Raw genomic sequence first — 19,144 nt, 5'->3', positions numbered from 1 at the left:
GATATAGCCAATATTTAACATTGTTTTAAAGTCACTGAGGGGGTTTACACTAATGATGAATCGCCCAACTTGTCCACCAAGCATGAAGCCTTTCGAAGCAACTACTTAATCACAAAATGCTATATTTTGTGAATTGAAGACCTTATGTACTTTACTACAAGAATATAAAAAGACCTTTGAATATTGGGGAGGGGCAAACAAACTAAAACACAAGGGCCTCACATTTTCTGCATCATAACAATAGCAAAAAGTGTGACTTCAACAAAGAATGAGGTTTATCTCTGAAGTCACAGAGTTGTGTGAAACAATGGTAAGCTTGATGTTGTGCGAACTGAAGGCAGCATAGTGTATTTATACATGCATATTAGTCAGGCTTGAGCACTGGCCAGCAAGGCCCAGGGCAGGGAAACAAAGGGCAACCACCAAATCACACATATGCATTTGTCTGTGCAACACACACACGTAAACACACACGCACAGAAACCAGCCATAATCTAACTCTACAGGGCCTCTTTGTGCAAGCTACAGCTCTGCCTTCCCCATCAAAACACAGAAACCAGCAGAGACGATAACAGCGCACTCCAGCTCTTCAAAGACAGAGAGTAATCCGGCTCTTCTGGGCATAGCTATGAACCGAGTAGGTAGAAGTTAATGATGAAATGGACAATAATGGTCTGCTGCATAATTAATGGACTCAGGACATGCAGCCCTTCAGCTCACACTTTGGTTTCCTGCTGCATGTAGACAAGAGATGCACTGATTAGTAAGCCTGGCGCAGTAAGCAATTAATGAACTGATTAGTTAATTGTATGATAAATTAAAAGGACCTCAATAATTTCTCTTCTGATGATTCTGAAGGGCAACTTTGTTTACAGAGATATCATAATGCATTTTATTTATGTTTTCGGTGTGTGCTTTTTATTTCTGTTTTGTTTATTGATTCTGGTTGTTGTGTTTTACTTTCAGTTCCAGTGTTCTTTACAAAAATCAAAGTTTATTGGTCTTTGAGAGAACAAACTTGCATTATTATGCCATTATCAATATGTTACATGAAAATGAATCACTATAATTACTAGCACAATTTATCGTCCAGCCAAATATTTTACTGGGACAGGCCTATTTGTTTAGTCTTTTTGTGGCCAATACAAAATTCTGACCATCTTTCAGCTTTGAGAAGCTTTTTCAGATGTTGTTCTCTCTATGAAAGATGGAAAAATGTGCTGCATGTTCTTGGAAGCTGATAAGAGTATTAAAGCTATAACAAAATTATCCCTAAATATGCATCAAAGCAAATACTCCTAACCTTTATCTGAGCTAAAGATTTAAATCAAAGTAGGTAATTGGTTTGCAGACAGAAAATAGCAGAAGGTCTTAGTTTTGACTGATTTAATGAATTATTTTCTATTCAGGATTACTGATCAGATCCAATCAGTTGAAAACTGGCCAAATCTATAGCTGACTGGTGCATCTCCACTTTAGATGACTTCAAAAATAAATTGAACTTTTTATTATATGAAGGTGTGAACTTTATACCAAATTCATTCATACAGCACCAACTTTTTAGGAGTTGTAGGCATTCAGAGAAAACCACAAACATGACAATTTGGATTGTACACCATCTCGGGACACATTCCAAAACTAAATTTAGTCTTCCTTGCCTGTTATAAACTAAGCAGGATTTTTTTTGTTTATTTTTTAAACGGACACCGCAGCAACAGGTGACAATGAGGTCATCCTATGAGGAAAAACACAAGCTCCAGGGAGTTCAGGAAAAGTTAAAAACAAGCTCTGTGTCAGTGCCTCACCAATGCAGCTGTTGTACACTAACTCATTACTCACCGCCTCCATTCTTCTACCTTCCCTTTATTGGAACCACAGGAATGTTTCATGCTGTGGGTGTATCAAAAACTCAATCCAAAAACCTCTTTTTGCTACAAACACAAAGGATGAATATGTGGGGTGAGGTTGAGGGGAAAAAAGTGAACAGCTCAGCACTTGTGCTTCTTGACATCAAGTGAGGGAGTCAGAGCAATTTGTTCAAGTATCCCCATGAAGTTATATTTAGAGGTGTGTGGAGATAAATACAGCGCAACAGTCTACACAGGGTAATGTCTTGGTGACAAGTGCAAGGCAAAATCCTGACAAAGCCTTAGGTCAATGTGTCTGGACTTCTCTGATAGCCAGAGGCAGGATGTGAGCAAGAGCAGTCACAGCACACACAGGAAAACACTCCGCTTCCTGTTTGTAGGAAAGAGTGCCTACTTTCAGAGAAATCGTGGGCCAAACCATTGGAAACTTCTCCCAATTCAGTTAACCTTGGCTTGTGAACTGCAACCTAAAAAGAGGCCCGATATCTCACTTTGAGTCATTCTTAGATAGCAAATGATCACTGCATAAAACAAGACCACCAACTGTGCATTTATTTAAATACACAGGAGAGACATGAGGAGGAATAACTATTGGCTTCATGGACAGTAAATCTCCACTTTTACTGGACTCAAAGGAAGAAGGAGGAGCATACTCAAAAACATAATTAGGGACACACACATGCTCTTCCTGGAGGGCAAGCACTCAGCAGTCAACACATGCCATGATAAGCTACTATTGTAAGCTTTTACATTCTGTCTTTCAGACAAGACTGCAGAGCAAAGCAGCATACCGTAATAACGTCCACAAAATAGCTGTTGTTACCTCAAGTGTTAAACAGATGAACTCAGCAGTAACCATTTTTTAGGGCAGGTTGCTTGTGCGACGGGAGAAAAGAGAGAGATGCTAGTGTGCGCGCCAACACACACATACAGCGGCGGGCAAACAGCCAATAGGCAAATGACGACGAAGATGATGATGATGATGATGCAGAGCCTCAGTCAGCAGTGATGTACTGTTGTGCTGACGTGCTCAAATGTGCTTGAGTTAATTAGTTTCAAAGAACAGCAATGCTCTGTCCCACAGCTCGGTGGAGGACTCCACCAGGACTCCCCACAGTAAAACACACAGCGTTCACACGCTCTGACAAGCACACCTCTGACTGAAAATGATCTGACACTTGCTACTAGAACGGTGAGGATGGGAATAAAAAAAAAAAAAAACTATAATCTAGGGGTTTTGGATTAAAACGTTAATCTGAGTGATGCTTTCCTCTGAGGTCCACTGTAGCTGTCGGGCGGACCGTCAGACGGACGGATAGAACAGATCTTAAGTATTGATCTCTGAACAATCTCTTCAGATCAGAGGTGTCCAAATCCAGTCCTCAAGATGCCGGTGTTCAGTATTAATTTGGATAATTATCCCGTCAAACTTTTCAATGATACTTCATTTTCATAGCTGCAGATTTTTATGAAAAACAAATCTAAGACCTCTTCATACCATGCACTCTAAAAAGCTTCCCAGGGCTTTAAGAAGGCAAATTACCTACAAACATCCCAGACTGTCCACCATACTTAACAAGGGCATAAGAAACTTTTGCCTTATTTATCATTTGTTTCATGCCAAATTCATCAGGAGTGTGTTTGCCAGAAAACTCTGTCTTGATCTTGTTTAATTGTTTTGTCAAATGCTTGTTTTAAAGAGTAAATATTCCCAGAGTGTCTGTGCTGCAGCAAACCAGCAGAGTGGTTTTGAAATTTTTTTTTTCTACCCTTATCATCCTGTTCACTGTGTGTGGTGGCAAGATAAGCTTTAGTCGTCTGCCAGCCATTTTTTGCAGCGATTTGCTAATGCTTGAAATGCGTCACTGGCATATTCTCTTGTCTTTTCCACTAGGTTTGTTTTTAAGACAAATTCTTGGGATTGCTAAAAAGAGTATAATTCTCACTGGGGTGAGAAATATACTGTCTCCTCCTGTTATTCATACAGGTTTCATGCCGAATTTGCACATTTTCCAATAAAAGACCATGTATTTCTCTGCATATACTTTTTGTGGTTTTGTCATTTTTATAGTTCGACATGTCAGATTATTAAAAATAGCAGTATTTAACATGCTTACCATCCGACTGAAATGTAAATTCCCACTTGTAATATGTTTATTTAAAGGTCTTGGTCAGCTGATATTTTTCCACTGATGATAGCACAGCAAGTGCTCACCCACACACACACAAAGCAAGGCTAGGCTACCCCTGCCTGGGCGGCTTATCCAGCAGCAAAGTCATCTCAGCTCAACCACACTAATTTTTTTGTGCCCAGAGAAACAGGAAGTGTCGAGGTCACAGAGGAGAACAGTAACCTCTGGTTCGGTTTTGATTTTTCCGTTTAGTTTTTCCACGATCCTTCTTATTAGTTAAGAGATTTGGGTTTCTCACACATTTCAAACACCTCTTGGAAAGCAGGTTTTTCTTCTGGGATTTTCTCAACCTCTTCTCACAAAAGGGTGGGCTAACAAATGTTTTTGCTTAGAAAGAGTAGTTTAATTCTCTTAGTTGGGTGTGTAGAATAAGAAGAAACAGTGCTGGGATTGGCTATTCGTGAACTGTTGCCCTTTTTAAATGAGATCCTATTACATAACAAAATGAGCCCACAAATCTTTGATATCTTGGCAGAGTAGAGGAACAGTTTTGTGAGATGATCCCAGTAAACATGTTTCATAGCCACGTTTATTGGTTGTCCTACTTTAACTTATTTACAACTATGTGTGCAGGCTACCTGATAAGAGGGAGTACAAATGTGATGGGAATGTGTTAAATTCTGCAAGGACATGTAGGTGATAGCCTTTTTTTTCATCTGGAAGCTTTGGTTAGGACTAACGATGCACATACACAAGCATACACACACACACACGCAGAGAGAACTGGATTTATTTTTGTGACTGTTGTAACAAACTCTGAGCCAGTGCACCGAGAATGACAACCAGATCCAGCTCTGGAACTGGATTCAGCCAATCAACATACACACAACTATCAGCATTCCCTGCCTGCCCCTCCCTTCACATACAGACACACACACCGGCACGCACACAGTCTGCAGGAATGTGCAGATAAGAAGACGAGGCTCCGCCTCTTTCACTCTGCTCTCTTCTCATTCCTAACAATTTTCCTCGCTTCATGCAGTTTCAGCCAAAACCTCCATTTCATTTTGCCTCCCTCTTTTTTTTTTTTAAATGTCTTCTGTAAAACTAGCCCAGAGCACAAAATAAGAAAGATGCCTCAGATAAACAAAACTGAAATTCTTTCGTTTGATTAAAATAGAAAAATACTGATTTCAATTACGGTGGAGAAAAAGGATTTACAATGTGCAGCAATAATATCACTGCATGGTTACGGGTTTGTTTTCCATCCAGGACTGATCAACAGAAACCGAAGGTTACGTGTGTTGTGGCATACTGTATGTTGCCAGGATGTATTTGCTAAGTACTTAAGAACAAACATTTCAAGCTGCACTCATGACTCACATTAACAGTCGCATATAAACCAAGATAAGTCAGACCAAGTTTCACATTAATCTCTTCCAATCACAAATTTGTACAAACAGTTAAGGTAATTTTTGTGCTTTCTGTTCTGTACTTCACCATGGACAAGGTTACATTCATTCAGCGTAATGAAATCCTGAGTAATGAGTGCTGCATCTACAACCCTGCAGAGCTTTCCACACATGATGTGGCTCCCACGCTGAGCTCTAAATCCTTCATGTGGGTCTTATCGTGGCATTTAATCAACACTAATTAAATTAAATTCAGTTACAGTAAGTATCAACACAGACTTTAAATGATAAGTCGATTTTAAGGCACCATTGACACAAGATTTCTAAAGCCAATTGAGAACTTCAAAAAGAAGCAAATAGGTTTTTTTTAAAAGTTAGAAGATTTAAGAAAATTTGTTTTTAAATGTTTAAAAAGAATAGCACCAACCCAAAAGCCCCTCAAAAAATCTAGTATATTTATGAAGCTTCCTAAATTATTCTACATAATTTGCTACTGCTCTTTCCTGCATTTTGATGTTTTAATGCACTGCTCCACTGCATATATCACTGTTGGAACTAAAATGTTCCTTAAACCCTAATCTTGAACACCAAAACATCTATAGCTCTGGCAAAGAAAAAGTGTCATGTCTGAGGTGATGGTCTTGAACTACTGTTCAACTTTCTGCAGGATTTTCTTATAGAGAGCATAAATAATGGTCGATCAGAATCAGTGAGGCAGGAGAGCAGCCCTCACCATCGCATTATCGCCACCATGTTTGATTGTCCAGACCATTTCCAGACTGGTAGATGTCAAAGACTGTGTCTCATCTGTCCTAAAATTGCTTTAAATCAGGCTGTGATGAGTTGCTTTCAATTAACGTAATTTATTGAACCTACAGGTCCACCAGGACTTAGGCCTGGGTCAGGCAGATGAAAATGAACTAAACTTTCAATGTGATAAATCACAGAAATTTGATCGTTTATGATAATAGTTGTCATATATGCCTATTTTCATCTTTCCTCTCTTTCTCATCTGTGCTTCCATCACTCTGACCTTTAGCATTTTGAGGCAATATATTTTGTGTCAGTGCGAGTATCTGGTACCAACAGGCTCTGTCCAACTGGTTGAATATTACACTGGCATGTAAAAATCATGTTTATTACACATTGAATAGACTGACCAAAAATTACTGCAATTCAAACCATCTGTTCCAAAACAATTGGTGCACACACTGATATTGTAATAATGATATATTTGCAAAGTAGAGTGAAGCTTTAGGTTGTTTACTTTTCACATCAGGCCAGGTTGGTTTGGAACGTTTTTTTTCTCCTTTTAAATTACATCATATGAAAACTGCAATTTGTATTTCCTCAAGTTATCTTTTTCTGAAATTACAATGTGTGTGCTGGCCTCAGTTGTGTGACAACAAAAGCAAAAACTAATCTGTAAGAGGACATTTTTGCAGCACTGTAAATCACCCTATTAAGTCTATACATCTCTAACTCCAAAACGAGTAGTTAATCTTGTAGAAACCTGAATCATCTTTCCTGCGGTAGGAAAAGGGACAAAAGGACAACAGGACCAAGTGTGACATTTGGACAAGATGAAGAGATTACACTGTGTTGTGCTTAAACCGTATAATAGAAGAGGCATGTTTGAGGGTAAATTCAGCAGGTTCTGTTGCATCTACACTGATAAGCTCCGGCTGAAGTCAGAGCAAAAACATGAAGTACATCGTCTAAAAAAAAAACTGCACCAGTGTCACATTTCAAATGTATTTTTTAGCACACTGTTTATTATACAGAGAGCTTGCCAGGGGAAGACGGATTTTGAAAATGCATCGCTTTACAGGATGTGGATGGTGTTTGGATGACATGAAAAACAGAGTATTTAGCTTCACTTACTAGGATGCAAAGAAGGATGTTTGCTGTCAGTTTGACTCTGTTCTTTGCATAAGTTGCACTGCTGTGAAAAATACCAAACAAATGTGGACAGAGCTGAAATAAAATAGTGAAAATTAAGCATCCACTAAATGAAGTTTTGTGACCAATTTGACTTAAAACTATAAGCAGAAAACGGTTACACAATAAAATTATTAAAGTAAAAAGAAAAAAGAAAAAACAAACACGTCTTCCAAAACTGTGAAATACATTTTATCTTGACTTTTATATCTATTTATAAACAAAACCGTTGAGACCTCAAGTCTAAATCAGGTTTACCTGTTTTAATTAAGGTAGAGCTGGAAGACTGATTGTGAAAAATCTATTGCAACACATTTCATATCACTTGATATCGCCAATTATTGATATCAATAATTACTGATTTAAAAAAATATATCTAAAATACTGCCAAATTGGTCTATCCAGTTTTCAATCCACCGGTTTTTGTTTTTAAGAAGTTATGAGGCACAATGGCGAAAACTGAAACTGCTGCTGCGCAACTTACTCTAAAGGATGTTGCTAGGTAACCAAAGAGTGGGTGGGTTAGTTGATGCCATCAACATTGGTTAGCTGGTAGTGAGAGGTTGAGTGGCTAGAATATATTATATATATTGAATAATCCATCAGATATATCTGTTGATAATGATCATGTGTTTATTGTGATATGTATTGTTATTGATTTATTGTCCAGCCCTAAATTGAGGTGAAAGCAAATATGCTATAAAAGTATGGAGTGTAAAGCTGACACATTGCTGCTGGTGTGAGCTATGATCCTTTCACTGATCTAATAAAGTCTAAATAATGCAAATATTTTTTCATTTATATTCAAATATACTCCTCCCTTGCATACGCTTTCAATAAATTGTTTCTTTTCTTACGTTGCTAGTTATTTTTAGCGCCACTTACTCCAAGTACAACCTTGTTAGACCACCCATCCATGAAAAAAACAAGCCATTATTCATACTTGTAAATTATTAATTTCAAACAAAACCTAATGTTCAAAAATTAAACAAAGGCGTCGACAAGATGCTCATAGGTACCCAGAAACAAGCAAAAATCAACTAACTCTTGAACAAAGAGTCTAATGTGCAACAATACATCTCCACAAACTACAGATGTTTACTTAGGTGCTGCAAGAGGATAACTTTGACTCAGAGCAAACAACTGGAATATTTGAGGCAGAAAAACAACGCCTTTCCAATTTCACAACATCCCTGGCATTATGCAACTCTGAGCCACAACTCAGGAGAGCTGCAGTCACATGGCGCCATAAAACATGAGGCCAAGCCCACTCGATGGCATTCCCAAGCCTTCTGAGGACTTTGTTACAATAGGCATGTTGTGGGGTAGAATCTATAGAGATTTAATGAGTTACTGTGGTAGGAGCGTCCATTTTCCCAGCACTTATCTGACTACATCATTCCCATTTCACTAGAGGATACTAAAGGATGAGAGACAGAGAGGGAGCCTATGCATTTTTTAACAAGATACACAAGCACAGAAACACAATGCAACTTGCTACTGAGATAACCCACACCCATCAGTGCACTTAGTGAACAACAGACAGAAAGAATTACCGTAAATGTGTAATAGTTGTCTGTTGTAATTCAGTAAAGCCAACATTATAAGATTGCAACTTATAAGGCAACAAAATATAAAAAAGTGATACTGGGATACTTTCTTTCCTTAACTCCTTTCTATCTGATGAAACCGGGATTTTTACAGATTTCACCAACTCAAATTTAAGACTTCTTAAGACTGTTGTGAATAAAATTTGTAACCTGTATCGTGGCAGAAATGCGCAAGAGTGTCAAGCTTTTTCGCATCGCACTGGCTGGCAACAGAAGTGAGCAAAGATGAACGTCGTTCAGCCAACTGGTGATAATTTTAACTTAATGATAAAAGCAAAAAAGCTAGCTAGCTAGAAAGGATTTAGTTAGCAGTTATCTCAACCACCACGAGTCACAGAATGTAATAGAGATGTGCTTCTGTTTGACAGAAAAGACCCTCAAGAAAAATAAACTACAGAGATTATATGAGATTAAATAGTCCTGAAACAACAACATTTAAGATCTGCAATAAATGCATTTAAGGCCAACTTACATATTTTCTAATGAATTTAAGACATTTTAAGGCCTTCATTTTAAATACATGAATTTAAGACTTTAAGGCGTTTGCAGTCACACTAAAGATAAAGCCAGAGCTTTGTTTATAAGGTTTATAGTTATCACAAACACAGCATGATGGCTTCCAAGTGAACACTATCACATACCGTAGCAGACATACAAGATTACCAACATGCCAGAGAGCAAAAAGGAAGAAAAATCCCGAACTGCAAGTGCCAAGTAATGCTACAACTAGAAGCATCTGTCATCTTTCTGTTGCACTGCAAGCTGGTCCACAGTGAAAGCAAACATGAATCAGATGAGGAACAGCAGGAAGGGCTCAGAGTAGCTTGGGTCAAACAAGCAGACGGTCAGGAGCCAGATATGTTGTCTGCTTGATAAGTTTATGCAGTCTCGCACACAATGTTATTGGCTGCAGGCAGCGGAGTCGCTATCCCAAGGCTGGAGTGCAAAACCACAGTCTGCAGATAAATACTTATCCAAACTCATCCAATAATTCAGAACTTTTAGCACTCAAGAACTTAAGAGAAGTCCAGTTAATGATTTTGGAAAACTAGATAAATGTTTCAGTTTTCAGTTTCAGGCCTCGGGAAGATAATGAGACTCAATTAAACTGCGAGTCAATGGGTTTTAAAGAGAATCCATCTGTTCAAAGTCATCTCATTATTTACCTTAGGTACCTCTTAGCTCCATACTGTATAGAGGAGACATGCATTTATTCAAATTATAATATCTGTACGAGCCAGTGCCACCATGTCTGTGCAGTATGCACGGTCATCTCAAGACTGTGGGAACAACCAGAATAAAATGTCAAAAAAAAAGAGCCCACTTCCACAGATATTCTGCAAGTTGAGATTTTCTGCTACTCTCGTTTAAATGCAGACATTACAAAATCCACTTAGCACCTGTCCACTCTCACGCTCCCTTTTTTACAAACCACACTAACGGCAGAAACTATAGGTTTTCCACATCGGTGTGTCTTCAATTGTCCCAAATATCTCACCATCAGACCTTAAGCACAAGTTGGAAAAGGTAATAAGAGAAAAAGTAAACAATGTCAGAGAGAGCACAAGCTGCAGCACAGCTTTAGCCACACTCAGAGGGTTCTTCCTCGTGTACTGGTCATTTTTGGTACTAGAAATGTGGTTATGCAACAATAAATCATTCCAGCTTTACACCCCAAAGACCTATTTCTACCTTCAGTCCAGACAAACAAAAAGTCACTAATGTAACATGATCATTGGAATGCAATAAATAGTAATAATATAATGATAAATATTAGCTATAGAAAATGTGTCATTTTTAAAGAATCACCATTTTATTCATATTTTGGAAGTTTTAAAGTACAAGAATTTTGCTCAAAGGAGGATGGAAACATTTTCTTAAAAAGGATAGTGATGATGTAAAAAAAGAAAACAAATTAATAAACGCCAAGTTTCCAACCTAATGACAAGAAAAATTAATTTAAAAAAAGAATATTACTAGTACTTTTTGAGTAATTTTGTTTTGTTTCTATTGCTATTCTTCCAAGAAACAATTGAAAAACCATTTGAACGTGCATGTTATTATATGTTTAAAACATTAACTGGTTATTTGTCATTTATAGCCAAAGTTATTAAGAGTTATGGTACGAGATCTAAAAAGCCACAGGTGGCTCCAGAGCCGCTGATGGTTGTAAAGCCCAACTTAAGACAGTTGCATTCGACATTCAATACCATATTTTGCTATATCTGTTACAGTAACGTCAACAAAGAAAAAAAAAATACACAAGATAAATCCTAATCTGCTCTGAACAGGAAAAATGTAATCTCTAGCAGCAATGCTACATAAGACAAACAAAGGAGAACATTTTGAGTGTAAGAAACAGCTAAATCTCTGACTTAGTGATTATGTGGTAGTTTCTAAAGGAATTGGTGCACATGTTAGCATTGAAAGTATTTATTGAAACGGTTCATTGCTCGAGTTAGAAAGCCTCTTATGTTTCAGAAAAACTCTCTTTCTAGAAAATCGTTATAAGCTGAACTCCAGAAAGTTAGTCCTTTCAGCTGGAAATCCAACCACCATTTCAGACGGACGACTGCTTCCCAGACTGAAAAAAATCTGCCCTCACAATACATGAGGAGTACAGGCAAATGAGCACAAGGCCGTGTGTGTATGGGTGTGTGTGTTTGTGTGTACAGGCATGTAGGGCAACAAGCCTTGGGATGAATCTGTTCCAGTCTCTTTCTCTTTTCCCCAACCAGCTGAGCCACGGCTGCCACATGCACTCTCCCTTGTATCCCCCACTACCTCTATCTATCTCTGTCTCTCACACACATCGACACACACACACACAACACCCTGCGTCAAATCCCTTATGCCCGTTGTAGGAATGACAAATCCCTGCAGAGACCTGTTTCGCATTGCCCTGCCATTAAGGAGGCAGGCCTGGCTTAAGAGTGTCCTTTGCTGTGCTGGCCACATGACAATGATAAGAAACTATCCCTGAGTGAACCAAAGGGGCATTTTCATTAATCTCAAAAAAGAAGTGCCTGTAGATCAGTGAGAGACGATGGGAACCATTTTATTCCAGCAAAACTTCTAATGAAGGCCAAATAACAGCAGGTCTTCTTGAGGGAAGTCTGCAATACAAGGAATTTGTAAGATATGCAGAAAACAGTCAAGATGGGAGGAATATGAACCTCATTCTGCTGATAAAACCTGCTTTTTTGTTCCAAAACATCAACCATAAGATAAGTCTGACATAAATCAGACAAAAAAGAAACACTGAATGTACATTTAAAACACATGCACATCACACTTCTTCATAAAACTGAAATTGGTCTTCAAAAAGACCCTCCATTTAAGAGTTCATTTTGACTTCAACTGAAACAGATATTAATGTGAAGGTCCAAGCGCTATAATTCAGTGATTATAGGAAAAGAGCAGCAGTCTTTTTAAGAACTGCCATGTGACTCAGATTATAGCCAGAGCATCTCTCCCTCCCACTCCTTCCTTTCTCCATTTCACCTCTCCAATAACCCCACCTCCCTCAGGAGAAGGCATTTTCTCTTTTCCCCTCCTTTTTTCACTTTATCTGCCATCAACCTGCCCCCAGCTGTGTGTATGTGGCCCGGATATCCCTCCAGAGATGACAAGGATAAGCAGGTCAGATATCCTTGATAACGGTCACACTCCCAAATCCCCTCACAGTGCGAAAAAACGGACAGCTGGTTTCTCTTAACATTTACGACACTGGAAAGTGATATTTATTAAGAAGCTGAATTTGATGCCTAAAACCAGCTTTCAAGCTTCCTACGTCAACTAGTTGTTAACGTCAAGTCCATACGCTACATAAATCTGATGCTCTTCTTGTATGACCGCAAAAAAACTGAAGCCAATCTGAACACAGAGGCCTGAAAGCTGCTATCCTCTGTAACTAGCTAAATTTTAACAGACCTCAGAGCTAGCTCACACCTCTGAGGCGCTCTGATAACTTTAAGTCAACTATCTATTTCCAAAGAGTTGTTTCTTCATGTGAGGATGACTATGTATTGGTGTGTGCATGTTTCTGGTGTGTTAATCTAAGATTGTCGGGCTGTAAAGCCCAATATGTGACGTTCCCTGACCTGTATCAGATGTACTGCAGAAGTTCATTTGTACATTTAAAGATGCTTTATACAAATGCAGTTAAACATGGTGGATTCACAAAAGCTGTAGACCGTGCGTGATTTACAAACTTAAGGAATAATTTTCAGTCTAAGGCCTTCCTACCATGTTAATCACTCGGAGCTGACAATAGGACGCTTAGGACCGAGAACAAAAACATCATCAGGAGTCTTTTTCTCTCTAGCACGCGGTTCTCTAATTGCCTTTCCCTCCTTCACTGATGTAAATGGAGATGTGTAATCATCAAAGCAAAATAGAGGCTGTTCTTGGCTCACTGTTCAACTCTAATTAATGCAACCTCCTGAATGCAAATGCTTCCTGCACTCGTTTCAGTCAAAACACAACCGGTGTAAAGGCCATAGGGATCGCTGACACTCTGAGTTGCATTTCACTTTTGTGTGTATTCACAAGAGGAAGGTAGGAACGGCTGAAGGCTAGTCAAACAGAGCAGGCACGACACTTCATGTAATGAATGAAAATTGATGCAGACTAATTAGAGTTTTCAATTAGTCTGATGACATAAAAGAGACATTACTTACCTAAATATATACGAAAGTCTAATTAATGTCTAATATAACATATTTAGAAAAGAATATAACAATAACTGGCACTTCTATTCAAGCAAAGATTTCCCTGTAAATAACACACACCTTTGTATAAATTGGAAAACGCAATGCTTGATTAATTTCGCCACAATTTGAAGGGAAACCTGTTTGTTATTCTGCACTGCAGTTGACTCGTGATGCACTGAGCATGATTTTCCTTCAAACACTTTTACTATGCGATCTTGTTTTTAACTCTAACATTACTTTAAACATTAAATTAAAAGCTTGTAGAATGGTTAGAGAAACAAGTCACATTGTTTCAGGGGCCTGGTTAAGAACTCTGCATCACTATCAGTCCAGTTAGAGTATAATATGTTTTAACAGGAAAAGTCATAACATATCAAAAAATGAAAGCTAAAAAAAATAAGAGTAAGAAAAAATGTATTACTTACTTTTGCCAAGCGTTCACAGCCATTTACAAAACATCATTCTAACCTTATGACACACTGTCAGTATTTTGCAACAGTGTTTACTTCCAAGACATGAGGCCAAAACATGTACAAGTGTTACTCCTTTAACACTCCACTGTAACATTCTGTTACAGTTTATCATCAGCTATGGCTTTATAGGAAACAAATACCGATTCATCACCGTGTCTCATCAGTTGGGAGTCGAGAATGTTGCACTCCTAAGAATTGTTTGCTCAATACGCCAGGATTTTAAAAACTGCATACGACGTCAGGTATTGATGGTCACAGTTACATGCTGGCTCTGAAGTCAGTTTCATTCATTTTTGTATCAATCAGAAGAGTTATGTGACACTTCAGAGCCACTGTACATGAAAATGTCATTATCCACAATACCTTAGTATTCACCTATTGGATTAAAAAAATAAAAAAATAATACCACTACTTTTCAAACACCAACAGAAATCGTTAGCCAACAACTACACTACTGGCCCCTTGCCCGTGACGCCAAGCATGCAAAAGTTCCACTCTGCCAAGACGGACGTAGAAACATATGCGTGCATTAATTCCTGTGAACAGAGTTGATAGTGTAATCAATCTTTTATTTAGTTGAATTCACTGTATAAATTGTTATCTAGTGCTGCATGGTCAGCTGCACAAACAGACAAGGATGCAAAAGTAACTTGTCATTTTATCGTAAACCTTTTGATGAGGAATGAAGACGGCGATCGATAGCAGTCATCAATTGTGAGGTCTGGCAGCCCTTGGTGCAGCAAACACTTTTTATAAGGTATGAAAATTGATGCTCATATACTTTATAAGTAAGTAAGTTTAGTAAAAAGCAGTTAAATATTGCATTATGAAGAAAGTACACGTCAAATTATTAATAACCATGAAGAAAATGCTCCACCATCACCCAGCCTACCAAGTATGAAAAAAACTGTAATATTCAATCCGCTCCAGTGTAACAGGAAACACCATTTCTGACATAGTGATATAAATTGTGTGGTGTTAATTCAGGCAAAGTCAGCAATTTGATCAAATCAACAAACATCAGGAGGGAGAATGTATGGGTCAGTTTCTCAGGTAGCTATTTCCAACTTTTGTACATACTGCTGTATATGAGCCCCAACTGTGTGTTACTTCCAGACACAAATTTGTCACTCTGTTCAACACTACCATCCCTTACTTCCACTGTCCATCATGGGGTCTCAATCTGCCTAGGTGACACAGTTGCAAAGGATCTGCTTCCAAAAGCTTTTGGTAAAACCAGCTCAGAATTAGAAAACCTGCTGCTCTGCTTATGTAATTTTCAAAAGTCTGTGTGTTGTGAATCTTTAGCAGAATTCATCAAAAACATCACAACAAGGCTGGAGTAATGAATTCACAGAAAAGTGGTGATAAATTAACAAAGAAAGAATGGACAAACGTTAAAGATGCAGTGATTTCGACTCTAGCATGTCGTGTTTTCTGTTATGTTTCAACTACATAAAAGTTAAATTGTTGCACACTCATTGTCTGATGGCCACATACTGTGAATACAACCAATAATGCAATATTTTCATCTGCAACAACAGACTTTTTGTTTCATTAAAACAAAACAAAAAATGTATGCTGCACAATATGTAGTTAGTCTACAAAGGTCTTGGGTGTGTGGCTCAATAGACAGGAAGCTTGTTGAATGACTTAATTTATTAAATTTTCATTTATTGATTTGATATTCAGTTGTTTTGCCACATCAAAATTGTGGCAAAACAACTGAATATTACTATTAATATTTTATAATTAAATTCCTAATGATGTTCACAAGTAGTGATGAAAGGTTAACACAAAATGTGGAAAATGTAAATCAGCCCCATCAATTAAACATAAATAAATAAATAAATAAGTTATGAGTTATACATCTATCAATAAAAAACTTTTTTTCCTTTTTTTTTTTTTAACTATTCCACGGGCAACAACTGTTACTTCAGGCCATTAGGAATCAGACAAAGCGATCTGTTTATGTCTGGAACAAAATTACAGCACTCATTAATCTAACAACTGCACTTATGAGGCAGGAAACAAACACTTTGTTCAAAAACCTGAAGAAAAATTTAGTCTCTAAAGTGTGAGGTTTCTTTTTATATCAACTTATTACAAAAGAAATGTTTGTTTTCTTAGTTATATAAAGAAGTATTTATCATGAAGCAAAGTGTGTTATGCAATTACTGACTACTGCATTCAAGGAATTGGAGAACGACCTGAATTTCAGGAAACACGACGTTAAACAGCAATCAAAAACACAAGGAGTAGATACCAAAATCATAAGCACAAGAAGATTGAAACCAGTGGAAATGTTGGCCGTTGGAGGCTGGTTACCAGCAGGACCGGTAGTGCAATAGTAAGTCTTATATGAAGGTGTGACCCAGCCATCATGTACAGTACAGTAACGTCATCAGTTGACATGATGCAGCTGGTTTCGTCTAACTGGAGCAACCGCCCAAACCTGAATTTCACTCCTGCTGTGGGACAAACAATTCACATTCCATACTTGTCAAAGTGAAAAAAGAAGGTGTGGGAAACCCAAAAAGGAAAAAAAACAAAACAGAAACTCTGTCTAATTAGTCCAGTTTTTAAAAAGTACTTCCAAGCTTTTAAGGAGAACCAAACTCCCCGCCCCATTTCTGGGTTGTTTTAGGACAAAAAAATAAAAAATAAAAATAAAAACCAGGCTAAAATGTATTTGGGGAATGTAGCTGACTCCAATCGAAAAGGTAAGTTCTTGAAACCTCAAGTGAACCTGTTTGGAAATTCTGTGAAGATGTCTTATCAATCAGTTATTATGCATGCTATTTTAGGAGATACTAAAAGATGAGCAAGTCATCATGTACACTTTTTAGGGCTTTTAAAACTCTTTGAGTCAGCAAATATAACGGAAAGCTCTGACAGGCAAGTCAAATGTGATTAATGCTGGATGTTCAGGCAGGACAGATTTAGCTTTGGGTTGGTTTCATCACCTTAAAGATCATCAATTAAAACTTGAGAAGAAAAAAAGCCCATCAGACAGTGCAGTCATTCATATGTAATAAAGAGGGTCTCACCACAGCAGTTTATTTTTCAGATTTATGAGGATTTCCCCCCACCCCACTTTAATAAAACCAGGATCCCATGTATCAACAGGTGGCTTTACTGAGACCAGCTCTAAACATAGCAGGACTGCTCAATATCAGCTGCAACCAGTAAAAAAAAAACCCAAATGATTTATTTTCGAAAACTAGACACAGCACACCCAGTTGTAGTACAAGTTGACAGTAGGCGTTCACTTCAAAATAAAACCGAAGCACAAAAAACCAACACAAAAACGCCACTAGCGTTCCCCATATTACATTACCACAAGCAGCAGTGTAAAAGTTATCCTCTTAATGTAGAGTTAAACTGGATGTCCCTCATTGCAGCTTTTACAAGGCCGTCCGGCACATTATATTGTATTACATAAGCCAGCAGCATAACGTTGAGAGTTGGGTTTTTGTCCGGCCAGGTACCCACCTTATTTGAAGCTTTGGAGGACATTTTCCTCTGCTATTCCGCCTCAACAGCAGCAGGGTTAAAGTTGTTCCCGACGCTTGTTTTGGGTAATCGTTTGGGTTATATCGCTGTTTTTCCCCCCCCCCCGATTTCCAGCGTAATTTTTGCCCAGCAGCTGCCGCCACGCCGGGCTGCGTTGTTATTTTATTTTATCCGGGACGACGGGAAACATGTCACGAAAAACCGTGCGGGAAGTCCAAAGTTCATTATCTTATCTTCGCCGCCTGTGACGCCAACCTTGGTCCAGCTGGGAATGGTATCATGGGAGAAAGTCGGGTAGAAAGAAAAAAAATATATTTAAAAAAAAAAACAAGACGGATAAGCCCTCCTCGTTGTGGCGTTCCGTGGCTAACCTCTGGATGAAAAGTTGTGGAGAGTAGGCATCAGTGGGACAGTATGCTGCAATGGCTACGGCAGGCTGAGGAAACCTCTCCCCCCTCCTGCTCTTGGCTCTGTCATCAACGGCCGTGTCGTGTGTGTGCGGAGCAAACCATTCCACAGAAAAAGGGGGTCAGAAACTAAACAGAAACCCCAACGAATCGTCCATTCACGACAATTTAGATTGTGTCAAGAATTTCCGTCACTAAATATAACTCTCCTGAGAGCAAGTTATCCATGAAGTTATTAAATAATTTCCTTGATAGCTACTGGAAATCGCCGGGACGGAAGTCCCCCCCCTCCTCCCCCTCTGTAGTTTCTGTGGATAAACAGCCTGGGATACAATGAGGAGAAGCGACACTGCTGTCCCTGTTGATGCTGAATGCTCACTTTCCCTGGGAGACGACGTGCAGCGTTCATTACTAAAAGGAGTACAGTGCAGGAGTGGATCAGAGAAATGTTCACACGTGTGTTCAAATGATTCCCACTCACAATGTTGGGACTCTAAAAACAAAATCAAAAGAGAACTTCAAGAGTGTTTGTTATGTTGTTGTCACGTCTTTGGGAAGATGAGGAAGAAATGCTGTATTTAAATTGTTTTTTTTTTCTTATTAATGGTGCCCCGGTCAGCAAAAGAACTAGCCTCTCACTACCACATATAACCAAAACACATACACTCCCCCAACAATTATTCTGCATAAAACACAACTTATGATGTGACCTAATAAACTTGGTTCACTTGTTGACCTTATCATATTAACAAGTACTACTTAAAAAAAAAAAAAAAAAAAAGATATGTTTAACATAGAACTATTCAGTTCAGGTTTGGTAATTTAAGTAGTTTAAATTTTGTACTTGATGATCAAAAAAGTTAAGATTCTATAAAGTAGTTCATAGTCATTTAATTTAGCTCCAGACCTGAAGACTGTCAGCATCCTTATTTGAACAATGATACCCACTCTCTGTTAAAGAGGTGATGAAAATGAAGGATAGGAATTTTGTTGACTGATGCTCTTTTTTAGTCAAAGTGGCACCCCCCTACACTATACCTCCCTGGATGGTGAGCCATAGTACCCATAAA

The 19,144-nt window shown here is 38.3% G+C and overlaps 1 protein-coding gene across 10 annotated transcripts in view; it reads right to left on the bottom strand.

The window, feature by feature from the left end:
* Nucleotides 1–19,144, bottom strand: part of tjp1a (tight junction protein 1a) — a 99,197-nt gene that overhangs the window by 34,300 nt on the left and 45,753 nt on the right. The window contains exon 1 of one of the 10 annotated variants that reach the window (XM_032559758.1): nt 17,647–18,119. The exons of the other annotated variants lie outside the window; for them this stretch is intronic. Within the exon in view, the coding sequence (XP_032415649.1) occupies nt 17,647–17,670 (24 nt within the window). The 5' untranslated portion in view covers nt 17,671–18,119. Of the gene's footprint in view, nt 1–17,646; nt 18,120–19,144 lie in introns of those variants that run through there. 10 annotated transcript variants of the gene reach the window in all.

The sequence above is a fragment of the Xiphophorus hellerii genome, chromosome 4 (assembly GCF_003331165.1).
Source record: "Xiphophorus hellerii strain 12219 chromosome 4, Xiphophorus_hellerii-4.1, whole genome shotgun sequence".
Lineage (NCBI taxonomy): Eukaryota > Metazoa > Chordata > Actinopteri > Cyprinodontiformes > Poeciliidae > Xiphophorus > Xiphophorus hellerii.
The sequence above is the reverse complement of the archived record's forward strand: the minus strand, read 5'-3'. Positions and strand labels throughout refer to the sequence as shown.